The sequence below is a fragment of the Cariama cristata genome, unplaced genomic scaffold (genome assembly GCF_000690535.1).
Source record: "Cariama cristata isolate BGI_N322 unplaced genomic scaffold, ASM69053v1 scaffold1116, whole genome shotgun sequence".
NCBI classification, from domain to species: Eukaryota; Metazoa; Chordata; class Aves; order Cariamiformes; family Cariamidae; genus Cariama; species Cariama cristata.
The window spans coordinates 10318-26292 of record NW_009622440.1 but is presented as its reverse complement, the minus strand read 5'-3'; the positions used below and the strand labels follow the sequence as shown (position 1 = coordinate 26292).

General features: G+C 37.2%; 1 protein-coding gene across 1 annotated transcript; it reads right to left on the bottom strand.

Moving 5' to 3' along the window:
- Nucleotides 1–1991: 1991 nt before the first annotated feature.
- On the bottom strand, nucleotides 1992–13955 carry TSPAN3 (tetraspanin 3; the record flags this gene model as incomplete). The annotated part of the gene is made up of 6 exons (XM_009702313.1): nucleotides 1992–2939; nucleotides 7940–8023; nucleotides 8319–8471; nucleotides 8828–8929; nucleotides 12634–12708; nucleotides 13764–13955. Coding segments are annotated over 6 exons (699 nt in total), but the record flags the coding sequence as incomplete, so codon positions are not given.
- Between the last annotated feature and the right edge of the window lie 2020 nt (nucleotides 13956–15975).

Here is a 15975-nt window from a genome sequence, read left to right as displayed (position 1 = left end):
CCACAGCTAGATAAGCCTCACGTTTATCATCAGCCTTTAATATCAAACTGTCTCCTCTTCTACAGGACTCAAGATTAAGAAATTCTTCTCCAGAGCTATACTGGGACCAAAGACAGAATTTCAGAAGTCTGCCAGATCAGTTTGCAGTTCTGGAATTCTAAGCAAAATGGATTTATAGCCAATCCAAGGCTTTTAGTACTACAGTTAATATTCAACATTAACCAAGCTAAACTATACTGAACCAGTAACAAATATTTAAGCTGTCTGGCTTCCAATCACCTTCAGAATTCAGGAAGTCTACACAACTGGAAGTGATGACAGAAGCTATGGTGGCAGAAATCAGCATTATCTCAATCCCTACATGAGAACTTGTGTATGCCTCCTTATTCGAGCATGAAACACACCATTTGCACTAACTAGCACACGGCAACCAGAGCACATTTACAATACAGGATCATTCAAAGACTAAGTGAAACCACTCAGCTCACAGTACAGCTGTATTCATGTCTGACTACCAAGGAGATGCCACATGTTCCCAACTTCAGCGAGTCATACAAAATGCAATGTATCAGACCCTTCAAGTTTGTGGTCCCCCCTGCTCCCCCCCCCAAAAACACACCACCATAACTCTAGCCACACATCCAAGACCTACTGACAAATCATGCAATGTATGAAGCGCACTGGTTCCTAGAAACAACTAAATTCACAACAGTTAAAAGTTCAGTCAGGCTTTGTTTAGAGCATGTTTTATGCCCCCAAAAGCTGTAAATATTTACTGATTCAGGAAAAGTTTCCATATTCCAGCACAAATTCTCTGTATTTTCTAAAGCAAGTCTTCTAAAGAGACTTCCCTGATCTACATGCAAGTACTTGGTAGTATACCGTCAAGTCATCTCCACTTCAAATCCATGTCTTCCAGCAAGATTAACAAGTACATGCACTGTAATCTCTCCGTAACTATCCTCACTTCAAAGAAGTATGTTCAGGCTGTTGACTGCGCAGCTTCTTTCTGCCTTGTAGCTAGTAAGAGCTGACTAGTTTTTGAAGCATCCTTAGCTTTGTTTTGTGCAACACAAGTCTGTTTTAAAACGTCCCCAGGTCTGATTCTTACAAGCCAGGGTTGTCTCAATTTTATTAGTTTGGGATCTTTCCAAGCATATCTACAATATGCAATACAAAATAATACAGATAATTCTTAGATTTGTCAACACTTCTGATAGTAGATTCTGTTAGCAGGCTTGCTACTGCATCTGGGAAATTTAACACCAGAGCCCCAGGAGGCCTTTCAGGTTAAGCCACATACTGTACTAAGAATGAAAATCTAAGCCCCAAGGGCATATCATCTGAAATCAACCTCTAGAAATTAATACAGAATTCCAAAAGTATACTTCTACAGCAGCGTTAACAACTCTGAGAAACTTAAATCTCCCATGAGATGTATTGGCCTTAACAACAGACTATGTGCATTAGAATTATCTTTTCCTGAGTGATGTTTCTTTGAGTATTTGAGAATACTACATGTCGATGTCCATTTGACTGAGCATGCCTACTTTGCACAATAAAGCACAAAAGCAACTGGTAGACATTCTGAACATTCCTGGCTTCTGCAAAGGAGGCAACTGAAGCCATGGAAAGCAGAGCAGTGACTAAGCATCTAAACAACTTCAGACACATTAATGCATAACATACAGCAATAGTATGACTATTCATCCCCCGCTGTTCAGAGGCAACAGATTCTTCCTTAACTGTATTCACAAGCTGTTAACTTTCCACTAAGTTCAATCAAATCTGTTGTGCTGTGTTTCTCTAGTATTGTTTCAAATAAAAAGAACAAATACGATACAATCAAGCTTCCACCAAACCTTAAATACAGATCTATTTAAATGAAGCCACTTAAAACTGGTCCTTTCATACTAAAGCTTAATGCTTCTACCATACCAGGACTCCATATGGACAAATACACTGGAATCCTCAACAGAAAACAACACATCTTTATAGGGAGGATATACAGAGATTTATTTAATCCGGTTTACTATTTACAGTTGAGATCACTTTCACATACTACTTTGCTACTCTACATGGCTACATTGTTTCCAAACCAATTTAAGATCTACAGTCTAACAGTTCACTCAACACATAAAACCGCTCTTTTTTTCATAGAAAAATGAAATATTTCATTATAGAACAGTAGTGCATACATTATACTCCTGAAAAGCCAGCTTGTATTTTAAACCACTAACGGTGGAAAGATTTGATCTCTGAAGGTCAAAACTGCAGTCACATTATCCTAAAATTTTTATTTATTTATTTTTTTACAGTTTTATATAAAGTCTACTGGACTTAAGTGTTTTTTAAAAAATGACACTGGTGAGGGGCAAGATTAAAAATTTTTCTTCCTCAAATTAAATACAGCTGGCTTCCTTTGTACAACTTTGGCCAAAAAAGTTCCATGTAGTGAAGGTTTAAGACATTCTCTCTCTCTATATGCAAGAGTCAGCCAGTTAATGCTTAGAGGTAATCCACCAAAGTAGGCACACATCCTTTGACTTTCGTATCAACCAAATTACACTTAACTTGCAAATGGTTCTGAAATTAGAAAGTTTACTAGTATACTAAAACATTTAGATACATGAATAGCTGGCTAAAACAGTGAAAGTCACAGGTAATTATATGGGTGTGTGTAAAGCTGAGTTGTTTTGCCCATCACCAGTGTACAGTACGGCTGTCCTCATCTGTGAAAGGTGTGCTTTGACTAAGCTTCGGGCAAGAAAGCTATCGCAGTAGACCTGGCCCATTCACCTTCCACATAAGTGAGATAAGATTGAACTGCATGTTCGCATTGTCTTCTAGGCATAGGTTCCGCCAGTGATGAGAAGTTCGTAGGCAGGATCCCGACTCCTCCTACATAGTACTATACAGGCACACAGCATGCCCAGAAGCTATGGAGAAAAAAAAAGAAAAACAGAAAACAAGCTGAGTACAAAGAAGGTACTTCAAGAGTTTTAACCTCCGCACAGAAATTGTCAGCATGCTTCGCAAGACTAATTGTCCATAAGGTAAACAGCAACAAATGCATTGTTCTTGAAAAAGCTTCATTTCCTGCTGCAAAAAGTGAGGGCCACAAACTCCAGCCTTATTTTCTTGCAAGATTCTTGGACATCTTTAACAACAGTTTTTTTGGTCAGTCACTTGTATTCTGACTCAATAATTCAGATGGAAGAAATTACTAATTTTATGAAAGGTACAGATTTTTTTTAGATACTGTATCTGGTATGAAAAATCATACTGAAATTCAAATGCATTAGTCTCTCATTGCTATGATGAGAAGGAGCAAAACTTCAGAGTTTTATGAACCTACTTCACTGCAGAAATCTCTTTCAAATGCTCAATCTCTGTTAACGTGTCACATTAGAAAGCTTAACTCCAATGTGAATTACTCACATTTAGACATTTTTCCTGCTGTTAAAATTCACAGTACTAGAACTGTGCTGGCAAGTTTGCCAGGAATTCAGGGTATGATCACCCCATATACATTTACAAGACCTAAATCAGATGAATGAAATCAGGGATGTAGGGTATGGTATTTTTCAGAAGTTGCACATTTACTGAAGGTAGAATAAGACTATCTACTAAAAAAAAATCAGGTATAGTGTTGTATTCTATGGTGTACAGTAATCGGTCACAGCTTCAGTAAAGTAAGAGCTTGTATTGATTTGGTCATATGCGTAGAAGTTTATTCACAGATGCAAATATTTCAAGAGGCTCCTGTCATAGCTCTGGATTATAAAGAATCACCCAGAAGGTAAATAAGCTTCTAAAAAACAAAAACCTACCACCCCAAAAAACGCTTGAACAGAAAGCAAACAAGAATATTGCTATATATTCAAACAAGAATATTGCTATCAAACAAGAATATTGCTACATAGAGAAAGGAGAATCATTCACTTTTTTTAATAAAGTCTGATGCAAACATCACATATGTAACAAGTTTTAAAACAAAATGACAGTACATGCAACATAGTACTTAAGTCTGCTGAAAGATAGAAGAGAGAATATTTTAAAAATCCTAAGTGTAAATAAGCAGTGATTAAAAAAAAGCATGATGAAATTCTAGTATGAGCTTTTAATTTCCTGGAAGGAACAAGCTGTAAAGATCTACAATATTCTTTGTCTGCAGTACATTATCTGCTTTGGATCTATAGAAGAAACCATCCCAGGTTCAGAAAAGCATATGGAAAGTAACCTAGAGTACAGCACTTCGGTCTGTTGGTAAAAACAGCACCTTTCTTCACTTTCCATCATTACTTGGGTGGTTCCAGTTCACAGACTAACTCCCAAACATATGTTATCAAAGAATGGTTTGGGTTGGAAGGGACCTTTAAAGGTCACCTAGTCCAACTCCCCTGCAATAAACAGGGACATCTTCAATTAGATAGGGTTGCTCAGGTTGTTACAATCATGTCAGAGTAAAAGAAAAAAGTTACATTAAAGAATGACTCTTCATGGACACAGCCCCTCTAAGTGAAGGGGCAACATCCACAATGAAAACAACTCTTAAGTTGGACTTCTGAAATGGAGAGTTTATATTAGTTGCCAGTGGCTACAGAATTCTGAAGAAGGCTCACAGCCTGCAAGTACAAAAACTTTATCCTTGTTCTGAAAGGGAGGGGGGGGGGAAGAACGTGCTGCAGAGAAACACCTCCTTCAGTCTTTTGCTGCAATTCATTCTAGCCATGTATGTCAAATAAATGAAAGTAGTTGCATCACATTTACAGTTATTCACACAAAGGTAATCCTGTTCAATGACTCACTCAAGACATTCAATTTATACAGAGTTGTGTAAAATCTGTAACAATCAGCTACTACAGTAAAACCTACAGTAAGTAAAACCTTACTACAATAAACCTCAATATTTTTGAGTTAATATTTAAACCATCTATTATCCTTTAAGAGGCCACTGAGCATATTTCTAGAATTCACTGTTAACACAGAATTAACGCCCGTATTTCAATAAATCACTTCTGTAGAGAAAGTTATGTAATTAAAAAAAACACGCTAGCACTTCTAAAACCTTTTCTAAGGCATTTGATTGTTTCTCCTCAATATTGTGAACAAAAATATTTTAGAAGTCTGTGCTGGTGAATGATCCATGCATCTTCTCTTGTTCAACTTTCAGAAAAGTTTACATATCTCCCATAGTCAGAAGGTTTGTTTAGTTTGTTTTTTAACTATTTTTTTTTAAAGTTTGCCTGCTAGCAGTAACTATCCAATCTTTCATCAAACCAATTTGCTTTTTTAGTACAGAAAAACCCTCACTGGCTGTATATACATATGCCAAGTTCAGTATCTTGTAAGTGATCATTAACTACAAAAGCTATCTTTAAGAATGAACTCTGCAGCTCATCAAGCAGCACTTCTACTCCACTGCAATGCCTTTGCTCCCTTCAGTTTGCCTCCCAGTTATTAATAGTTCTGTGCTGTCATTGTGGTTAAGACGAGGGAATTATTGTGCACTGGAAGATCCCCATGGTTAACTGAAACATGAACATACCAAAAATTACTTCTATGCAGAAAAGATTAAATTTTCCACAAATGCCAAGCCTTGCAAAAATTCTTCTCAGTCTTTTCATTTTAAGGAAAATACTGAGGGCTAAAATTGTTGACTGGAAGCTATTACAGGTAATGAACTTTTGCCCGCCTTATTGCATAACGTATGAAATAACAATCAGTTCAGAGCAGATTCTTATGCAGCAAGAATAGGAATGGCAGTAAAATTCACCAAAAGGTAAGAAAAAAAGTTACTCCTCCAAGTTCACAGGATATGACCTAAATTACAGGCCATTTGCTGAAGTTTACATTCTTATCTCCATTTCAATTAGCCCACAGACTATTTTGCTGAGAATCAGACTAAGTACATACTTGAATTCTGTATTACAAATAACAGTAGGTCACAACTTACATCTTAAGTTTCAGGAGATAAATAATAGAACAGTTTGAATACTGTTTAGTATCAACTTGACTGAAACTAATGTAATTTTAAAACATGTGACTTTGCAACCATTTGAACTGTGGAGCAAAGATAGGAATATGACCTCTGATAGACTTAAACATGATTATCACTCAGTAAATATTACTAGACAGAAATTTCAAGGGTATTCCCAACACCCTGTAGTCTATATTTATCTTTATTCTATTCATTTTCTAAACAGGTATCACATAACTCGTTTTAACCTTAAGCAAAAAGATTTCAAAGTGCTATACTGCAGCACTAGCAAAGAAATTTCTCTGATGTTGTTTTTTTAAAAATTATTCAGACAATATGTACTTTCTGCCAATAGTTTGATTACTGACATGTGGAGACAAATCAAAGAGCATCCACTGCAGGAGGGATACAACTAACATGCTTGCCTGGAACTGATGAGCCAGCAATAACAGCAGGATGCAAGCAGCCACATTTCCATTGCAAGTACGTGTCAGAAATTCTGGCCCAATCCCAGAGAGGATTACAACTGTGCTGCATTTTGGGGCGGACCCGTTAATCAACCTGCAAACTCCAAAACTAGGAATAATGCCTCCTCTTGGGATTCAGCTCAACCAGCCTCGTAACATAATTTTCCCCCCCCTACACAAAATTGTGCCATAGTAACCATGGTTGTGGTAAATACATTAATTTACATGACACAAAGACATTTCAGTGTTCAAGCAGACTAAATATTGCCTTAACAGTTAAAATTTTAAGAATAGCAATTAAAAAAATACCTTCCTTCAGAAGGCTGAGCACATATTTCATGAAATTTAAAGTTCCATAGCTGCAGTAATCTGGTTTGGACAGTTCAACAATATTACTGTATACAGTGTTATCTATGAGTATATCATTGTAGCACTGAAATAAAAATTTAATCACATTTTCACCAGACTGCTTGCAAAATATTATTTAACATCAAACATACAATCCAGCTCAAAAGCTGCTTTCGAAAACAAAAGTGCCTGAAACACCTGACTCAACAGGTATGATGTTTTCTGAATTCAAATGCTATTAAGGGCACAAAAGTAACTTTGAAATTAGTTTAAGTCTCTTGGGATTCAGCATATGGATCGCATTTCTCAGAGGTCATAACATTGGCACAGTCTGAAAATAATGTGATTAATGTACTAAGCCTGCCAAATTCATGAGCATTCAAAATTCCAGTTTTACAGATATGTTTAGAAGACAGTCCTAGTCTTTTTAAAAAAATCTAAATAAATACTGAGATACACATTAGTCTATTTCCTCAGTTACTTTTTTATGACCAGGGTAACTGTAACATTTAAGGTTCACATGGGAGACAGCCTGTGCTCAATTTTAAGCAGGCAGGGTCTCCGGTTTAGAACATCTTTTTTTGCTTAAGTCCAGAAACCAAGAAATTTTCAAGACACAATGCAAAGCTCAGTTGAACAACAGCAGAGCATGCTATCAAAAACCCTGGTATATCTCCTGGGTGGTCTTGACATTATTTGTATGCCATGAAGCATAGTTAAGCTGACATACCTCTAAAATGGCATGAAGTACGAGCTATCCGTTTTAAAGTTGGAACTTAAATGCTATGCAAATTCATCAAATGTTAAATCCCATCAGAGCACATTCGTGATACTTGATACTTAGATAATTAGTTTTCAAGAAATAATTTACCATTTACATTCTAGTAGATTACTGCATGTAACATTGACTGTTCAGCTATCTTCAAATCTAATAGAATACAGATCCACATAGCAGTAGTTTTTAGATCATGCATGGTTGAGAAGTTCTGTGTTAAAGTGTGTAGATCCTTTTGACTGATGTTCATTTATCCCTCAAAGCAAGTAGGGACTAAAGCTGTCATCACCCTGTGCATACTTGTAATAAATTCTAAACTACTGTCCAGGTTAAGAAAAAGCTTACAGCTAAAGAATATTCTCTTACCTGAATAGCAGCAAATGCTAGTGCTGCCCAGATGACATACATCATGATTTCTTGAAGCTTCTTTACAACGAGAGCCTCACACCCCTGAAACAAGTAGACTTCTTATATATCCATCTTGCAATCACATTTAGACACACACTAAAAAAACCCCAAAGCATCAAACAGGCCAGAAAGAGAATCTAAACACTAAAAAAAAAAGCACCACTACTTAGTATATCACAGATTTAAAAAGAAGAGTTTCCACCCCTCCCCCCCCGAAACCATATTTATTTCCCATTAAAGCAAATATACCCAAGACTTCACACTCCCACTAAAAAAAAAATTAAATGATTGCCAGCAAAAGTAGTGGCTACATCAGTTCATACTTCGCCTGTCTTACCTCAGAATAAAGGTCCATTGGGTGGGTCAAACTGCCAGTACAATTGCTGAGAGCTGCTTTGCAACAGCTAAGTGGCACGCTGTTATTTTTAGTTTGTTTGAACCAGACAGTATTCTCCCAGTCTGAATAGTTACGGATCCCACAGCAGCGCAACTGAAAAATCATACAGGTAAAGAGCCAATGTGTTTATCAGTCAAGAAGTGGGATGAGACAACAATTCTAATTGCAATACCAAGAACATAAACATATTAAGATTATGTAACAAAGTACTAAATATTTGAATCCAAACACTGATTCATAGATAGCGAATTACACAAAATGCATCTCCCCATCAACAATGTCATAGTTCTACTAATTTTAACTGAGTTAAGCTATTTATTGACCAATCAGCTGTTTCCTAGATTTGTCAGAATGGAAGAAGGTAGGCTACCCAAGTAGCAGAGCAACACAGCACCTGTGTTTTAAGGACAGAAAGGACTAAAAAGCTCCTAAGTGTCTTGCTGGCTCACCTGCCTCTGTACATAGTCAATAGCACGACTGGCTGCATCAGGATTTGTCCCATTGTATCCATTGTATACTTTCTGAATGCTGTGATCAACTTCATCTTCCACCTGTGAAGTATTAGGAAAGCACCTGCATTAGCACACCAACAGAAGCACTACAGGTCTAGGTAAAATTATTTCACTTTAATTATAGCAACCCAGGAAACCAAGGTAACTCCCTATCAACTGAAATCAGCATACTTTGGTGGTACAGCTTCTTAAAATTCTAACTTGACTTTTGCAAACATGTTGCTAGCTTGCAGCTAATGGGCAAGAAAAAACCCAAACAGCTATCTCCCATAAGATTTTAGACAAAGTAGCTTTGCAATGTATCTTGGAAAGGAAATTGCTTTTATTATGACCCTGGTGCAGACATTCTCTGAAGTTAAGGGCTCTCCATGCATTCACCTTCCCACTTCCTACTCCTCCTTCGAAGTTTGAAACCAAACCCAGTATAACCATCTGTGCTAACTCATTCCCTTTGTGCCACGAGGACATGAGTAAGTCATACCACCTGCTCTTCCCATTCTGACTGAAGCACAGGTAAATTCTCAAAGATGAGGTCTTTTGGCTGACTATCCTACCTGACAGTGACCAAGCTTTCCTGTCAGTCCCAGTCCCCCTACCCTTCCCTGAGAAACACTAATGGCAGTACATTGTACATAGCAACAGTTACTGGAATAGCTCCTAACACTACTGCGGATGAGTCAAGCTGCTAAAGATGCTGTCAAGTACATGTGTTAGAAATGGATGCCACCCAAGAATCATCTCTTGTCCCCCAAAAAGGCATCTTACAATGCCTATTTTGGAAGAAATCTTACTAGAACCTTTTAAGTAATATGTTTCACTGTAAACTGTTACCTAAACACACAGCAAGTTTGGTGCAGCTAAACATTTGCACAATAGTAAGATTAGCTCTGAATTGATGTTTTTCTATCACATTCAACAAGAATTACGTGCAAGGAATGTAATCTTAAAGCTGAGCATTAACTAAGCATGCATATTCTTTACATGTGCAAGTTACAGTAGGAACGTCTTGCCAACATGTCATTCCCTTAAATGCTTTAATGGAAGAATTTTCTGCAGCAATAGCACAAGCTTCATTCCCCCCGCCCAAGAATGCTGGTTATCTTTACAAGTAAATCTGTATCAAGATAGATATGAATAAAAGTCAATTTAGCCCGTACAGGCAACTTGTTTCAGACCAGCTTAAAATAAACCGATGATTTAACTAATGTGATTTACAACTCTGATTCATATAACAAAACAGCTGTTCAATTTGTCATATCGGTTTTTAAATCATTTCAGTGCTTGCTTGTATATCATTTGGCATATGGTTCAATTAGGGCAACATTATGCCTGAAAGCCATGCAAATTGCATACAACGCAAACAGAAGTCACTAGCTCTAGCTAACTGGCAGGTTTTATGAAAAATGAAGAGAGTGAACTACTCCACCCAGGGAAAAAAAGCCAGTAAGTCCTCAACCAAGTGACGGCCTGTTTAATCCCTACTGCTATTTACAAAAAGCCTTACTTTTACTGATGAGGACCAAGGCTAGCAGATTCTGCTGCAGGTTAGTCTATCACAGTATGACCTAGGTATGCTTCACATTGTTCTGAAGCAGTAGGAGCCTGAATTGGATCCACACACACAGGTTTAGAGAGGCATGTTGAAAAAATAAGCAATTTTGAGATCAGTAATTAGCACGTCCTTGAGACATTACACTTGGTACCAACAGTGTTGATGAACTGCCATGACTTCAATCTTCCCTTTCGTTTGTAAACTTTTGTTTGGAACTTTGCACAGTTAACACTAAGGTAATTCTAACATGATTTGGGTGCCTTTTTATAAAAACAACAAAAGAACTCCCCCCCAGATCTGTACATGCCATGTCAGAAACAGAACAAGATTGGCAACACAGAGATCTGCCTTATTTACCCTGGCAAAAATAATCAGACAACTAAGCAGATTTCACCTCCCAGTGCATTGGTAATAAATTTATTTCTGACACTCCTGTTGCACTGGAAAACAATAGTTTAAGATGCTAGAGTACTGCAGGTAGTAGAAAACTGCCATTTTTACTAACAAAATCTCTGTCCTTTCAAAAGATTTTAGTTTTCAAATACTGACTCCCACAAATGGCTTAACACAAGACCATGCTGCCACTGAAAAGCAACTACCTCCCCTCTTCCCCCAAGCTCTGACCTTGCATTACCTACAGCTGTGAAATCGTATGGTAGCAAGACAAAAATGAGAGGCAATAGGAACATGCAGCTGGGACCAATCCAATTTTCAAGTGTTTTCAAGTGTGTGATTTCAGATGGGCTAGGGAAGAAAGATCTATGCATCTGCTTTTTTCTGCTCTGAATGCTGTTAACTGAAAAAGAGCAAGCCACTTTAAGAATGGAACACAGAAGAGTAGGATGACCACAGCTTAGTCCAGATCAGGTCCTGAATAACTATAATGTAATACACTACATCTCTGCAAGTACTGGAGCAGAAGGCAACCGTTCAAGTTAACATGTAAGAACTCAACATGTTTCCCATTCTGCAGGAATTGTACCGTTTTCTTAATTTGCTTCTAAGGACTACTTCCACTACAAGCTTTAGAAACCCAAATGATCTTCTGAGTGCACTGCCAAGATACCAGAAATCAGATGTATACCATGAGAAAAAAATATACCTGGAAATTAAGCATTGGCAATAGAGCATTTCTGTTGAAGCAGCCTATTCTAACTGTTACTAAGCCACATTTATAATGCACAGTTCAAGGTCCTCTTGTTAGCTGCTTACTCAAGGCAGCCTTCCTTTGTAAACCAAGCAAAAACTCTAGGTTGTTACTTAATGGTTGTCACACTGTTTCTTCCAGGATTGCAGGAGAAAGCAAGGAGAAAATACTGAACTAGTTAAGACTCATGTTGTCTACAGAAACAGAAGGCCAAAGACAGGTAAATGCTGTCGTAGTTCTGTTTGCTACTGAGATATCACTGGAGTGTCCTATAGTGCAATCGTACTACATGTCACAGCTAAAAATGGCTTTTCTGCTAATTTTTTGGCAAAATTTAGATGTAGACATAACAAAACCCACTGAAACTGTGCAGGTTAGAAACTTCTTTTCTTCAAGCTACATTGTGAAATCTCTAATACCATGTGGTATACTTCTGCCACATATTATGCTGGTGAAAACACCACTAATTTAATTTTTTCTGGTCCCGTTTCTTAACTTCCATCAAACAAACAGCAGGAGAAGACATAATTTCTTTAGCCATAACCCCTGTCAACAACCTGTATAAAGCTAGACACTATACATTAACACATTTGATCTGTTTGATTTTATTATTATACAGCATTAGTTTGTATACCAAAACACAAGACAATATTGAAGTTATTGCATATCAAAACAATATGCCCTATGTTCAAATATTGTGTAACCTAAATCATTCACAAAGTCAAAACATAAATAAATTAGAAGACCATCTGGAAAATGGAAAGATACCAATTACCATGATTCCCCTCTACTGTTCAACTGTTAATGATATCTTCCAGCAACTTTTTTTGCCTACAAGAAAACTTTCTGCTGTAGTTTGAAGAATATTGGCGTTCTAAATTTTAAGATATTGTTATTTCAAATTAACCCACTTAGAGGTTTGGTTTTATTCCCTTAACAAATACCTATTAACAGTTCCACAGAATCAAATACAGTACAGACTACACCTCTGTATTTTGGTCAGAATTCACAACAAAACATTTACTGAAATTGAGAAGTTATTACCTTTGCTCTGTAAATGTATCCAAGAACCACCACCACAACTTCAGTGATAAAAACCAAGAGCAGGATGATCACAAACTGTAAAATACAATCAAGAGTGTTTGTGTAAATAGGTTTACCCATTTACTTTCTGAAAGTCACCATATAGATTTTGCTATTTAAAGTAATTTTTCAGGTAAGGTTTTGATTTAACAAATAAAGCAGGCAATTAAGTTGACCAAATGAGCCCAGAATTAACTTCCTTCAAGAAACTTTAGTGTTCACAGCTTCACCAAGTAACAAGAAGCTGCCCAGCCAGGCAAGTGTTAATCATTAGGACTGAAAATACCATAGTGAAGTGCTTTAATCAAGTGTTTCTTTCATTCTTCTTTCTGTTAGATAAATAGGAATGTCACATCAAAGTAGCTACCCAGGCTGTTACTAAGAGTGGTAGATGGACTAAGGGAATGTTTCTTCAGATGAAGCTCTGTAACAACTGACAGAGACAGCAAGCTACACATTTGTCTTGCTATATTTAACAGTACTTTTATAATAAACTGTTAAAGAAGTCTACACAACATCCAACAAAGAAAAAACCCCAAGCTGTGGGCATAGTTTAAAAACTGGCCTCTAGTTTAAATACTACCTAATTTTCAAGCTGAAATTACAGTTAAAATGCTTGGAAACATATGGCATAATATACTGCAAACCAAATGTCCAAACTAAGCCATAAAGAAAAATATTTAGGCATCATAGCAACCCTCAGTTACCCTTGATGCAAGATACTTAAAACAAGGCGGCTCCTGGCTCACCTTTCTCTGTCCAATTTCAGCTTTTCAACCAGAACGTACAAAAGTGAGATTTTAAAACTGTTAGGACTTAATCATATGGTTTGACATTTTTTGAGACGACCACAGTTCTAAAAGAGGTAAAACTGAGGAGCCTTCTGCTGCCAGAACTGGCTAATTTAACACCATTATTCAGAACAGAAAATTGAAATAAGATGTTCATAACAAAATAGAAGGGGAAAACATTTAAGGCCATAAAATAAGATTAGAACAAACTCAAAAAAGATATTTTAGAAGTGTACTAAAAGGGAAGACAGCTGAACATGTAACAAGCAAACAACATTATGTAAAAACTCTGCAACTTACTGTAGCAAGTCCACAGCGACTTTCTCGAATTGTGGCACAGCACCCAATAAGTCCAATAACAAAAAGAAGTGTTCCCACAGCTATGATAATTACTGCTGGAATTAGTGTGTAGACATCTTCAAAGAAGTGATCATAATCATCATATGTGATGAACACATAGGCTCCCACATAGCACAGTATGCCTGCTGCTGCCTACAATAGACACAATAACACAGTAAGTTTCTTTGAACACCAAACGCTCCTTTCAGCAAGGCTACTTTGCAACAATTATTTTATCAAACACCATAAAGTAGTCTTCCTCAGATATTACCTTATTTTAAAATTTAGACATCTTTGCTAGGTCATACTCTAAGTTTATCAGGAATATCTCAAATAGAGGCTAGCCAGTAGTTTTCAAACTACATTTAATCTAGGCTGATTTAGTTTTGACTATATTATGGAAATCTTCTGAGGCACATAGTCAACAAATGAGGGTAAGCATGCTATGAACACCAAAATCTTGCTCCCTGTTCTCAAATACTCCCTTCCCATGCTGTGAACTAAACCTTCTACATAGTCCAACATTGATAAACTGTCTCATACTCTTGAGAACAGGATTCCAGCCCATCCAAGCAGCAAGTTATCTGCTATTCAACAGCTTTTCAGAACATGTATGCAGTTCTTTTATCTGCCATTATTTACCCACTACTTATTCTTCCATTTTGCTGATTACTACCTATTATTTAATGTTAGCACAGAATAGATACATACATTGCAAACTGAAACCTCTGCTAGGTACAGATGAACTGCTAGAAACAACAAGCTTTCTGAAGCGTTCACAGCACTGGAAAATCTAATTCTAACCAATAAAGCAGGTAGGAACAAATATAAAACATAAATTATTAAAAAACAGAACCGAACACCTAGAGACACATACCACAGAACTTTTAAGAGATATGTTCGCAGAAGGATCACTGTACAAAAGTCTTTACCAAACAAAAATCATTAAGTTACTGCAAATAAGACCTGTAGGATGGATCTGCCACTATAGAGATTTAAAACACTAAGACAAAGCACCTACATCAATCCAGTATGACCTTACCTCTCTAACAGGGATCCCAACACATCAATACCTTCATTAAATTTAAACTGAGCAGACACAATGAAGGACAGATAGCTGTTGCTTGAGGAACCAGCTAACATACAGTTATTTCAATTATCAATTGCCTTATCAATTTTTGCTTTACAAGCGTCTTTCATAACTGTCTTCATACTTGCTGCAGAATGAAACAGTCCTGCTATATATTATGTTCAATGATGGAAAATGATTTGCAATGATGGAAAATATAACTTAAATATTTCATGACACTTTTCTGGTGTCCCAGTATAAGGCTAAGCTAAAACCATCCACTCAGAAGATGCAATAACTAACCTACAGTCTGGGGAATTTCATTTTGCTGTAAAGGGTAGTGTCCCCATTACAATTCAATCCCTACCCTGGACACAAGAGTTCACTCAACTGGAATATCCCGCACTTCAGCTCTCATCTGAGGAAGAACACTACAGGCTGCCTCCAGCCCTCCTTTCCCACTCAGTGGCCTCATAACTACCCCTATCCCTCCAGTGCAAAGAGGAGGGTGGACAGACACACATACAGCTAGTTCCAGTAGCTGTACTACAAGAAGACTGGGTTATGCTATTGTAGAATCAAAGAATCAAATAATAATTCAGGTCAGGAGGGACCTCAGGAGATCATTTAGTCCAATTTCCTGCTCAAAGGAGAGACAACAATGCATTCAGACCAGGTTACTCCAGGCTTTGTCCAAAGTCTTGAAAACCTAAGGATGGAGATTTCACAGCCTCCCTGGGCAACCTGTTGAGTTTGGCACAGAACAAGACAAGCCATAAGAAAACTGGTACCTAGTATTTCAGCGCTGTTTGCTATGTACCAGATGTACTGCAATATTACTGTAACTACTTTGTATGAAACAATACTGCATAAACACTACTAGAATAACACTTTACATACGGAATATCCCCTGCAGCACTTTGTTACAGAAACACTATTTCAAAGAAAAAAAGCATTAAGAGCCAGCTCAAGAGTATCATCCATTCTGTGTCGATGTGAGTAATATTTCACCTCTCTGCCTCTCTTTCTGCAGTGAAGGTAAGCGTGTACTCCGCAGGAATCTTAAAAGCATCCAGGAGGCTCACATTCATTCAATAAGAGGTG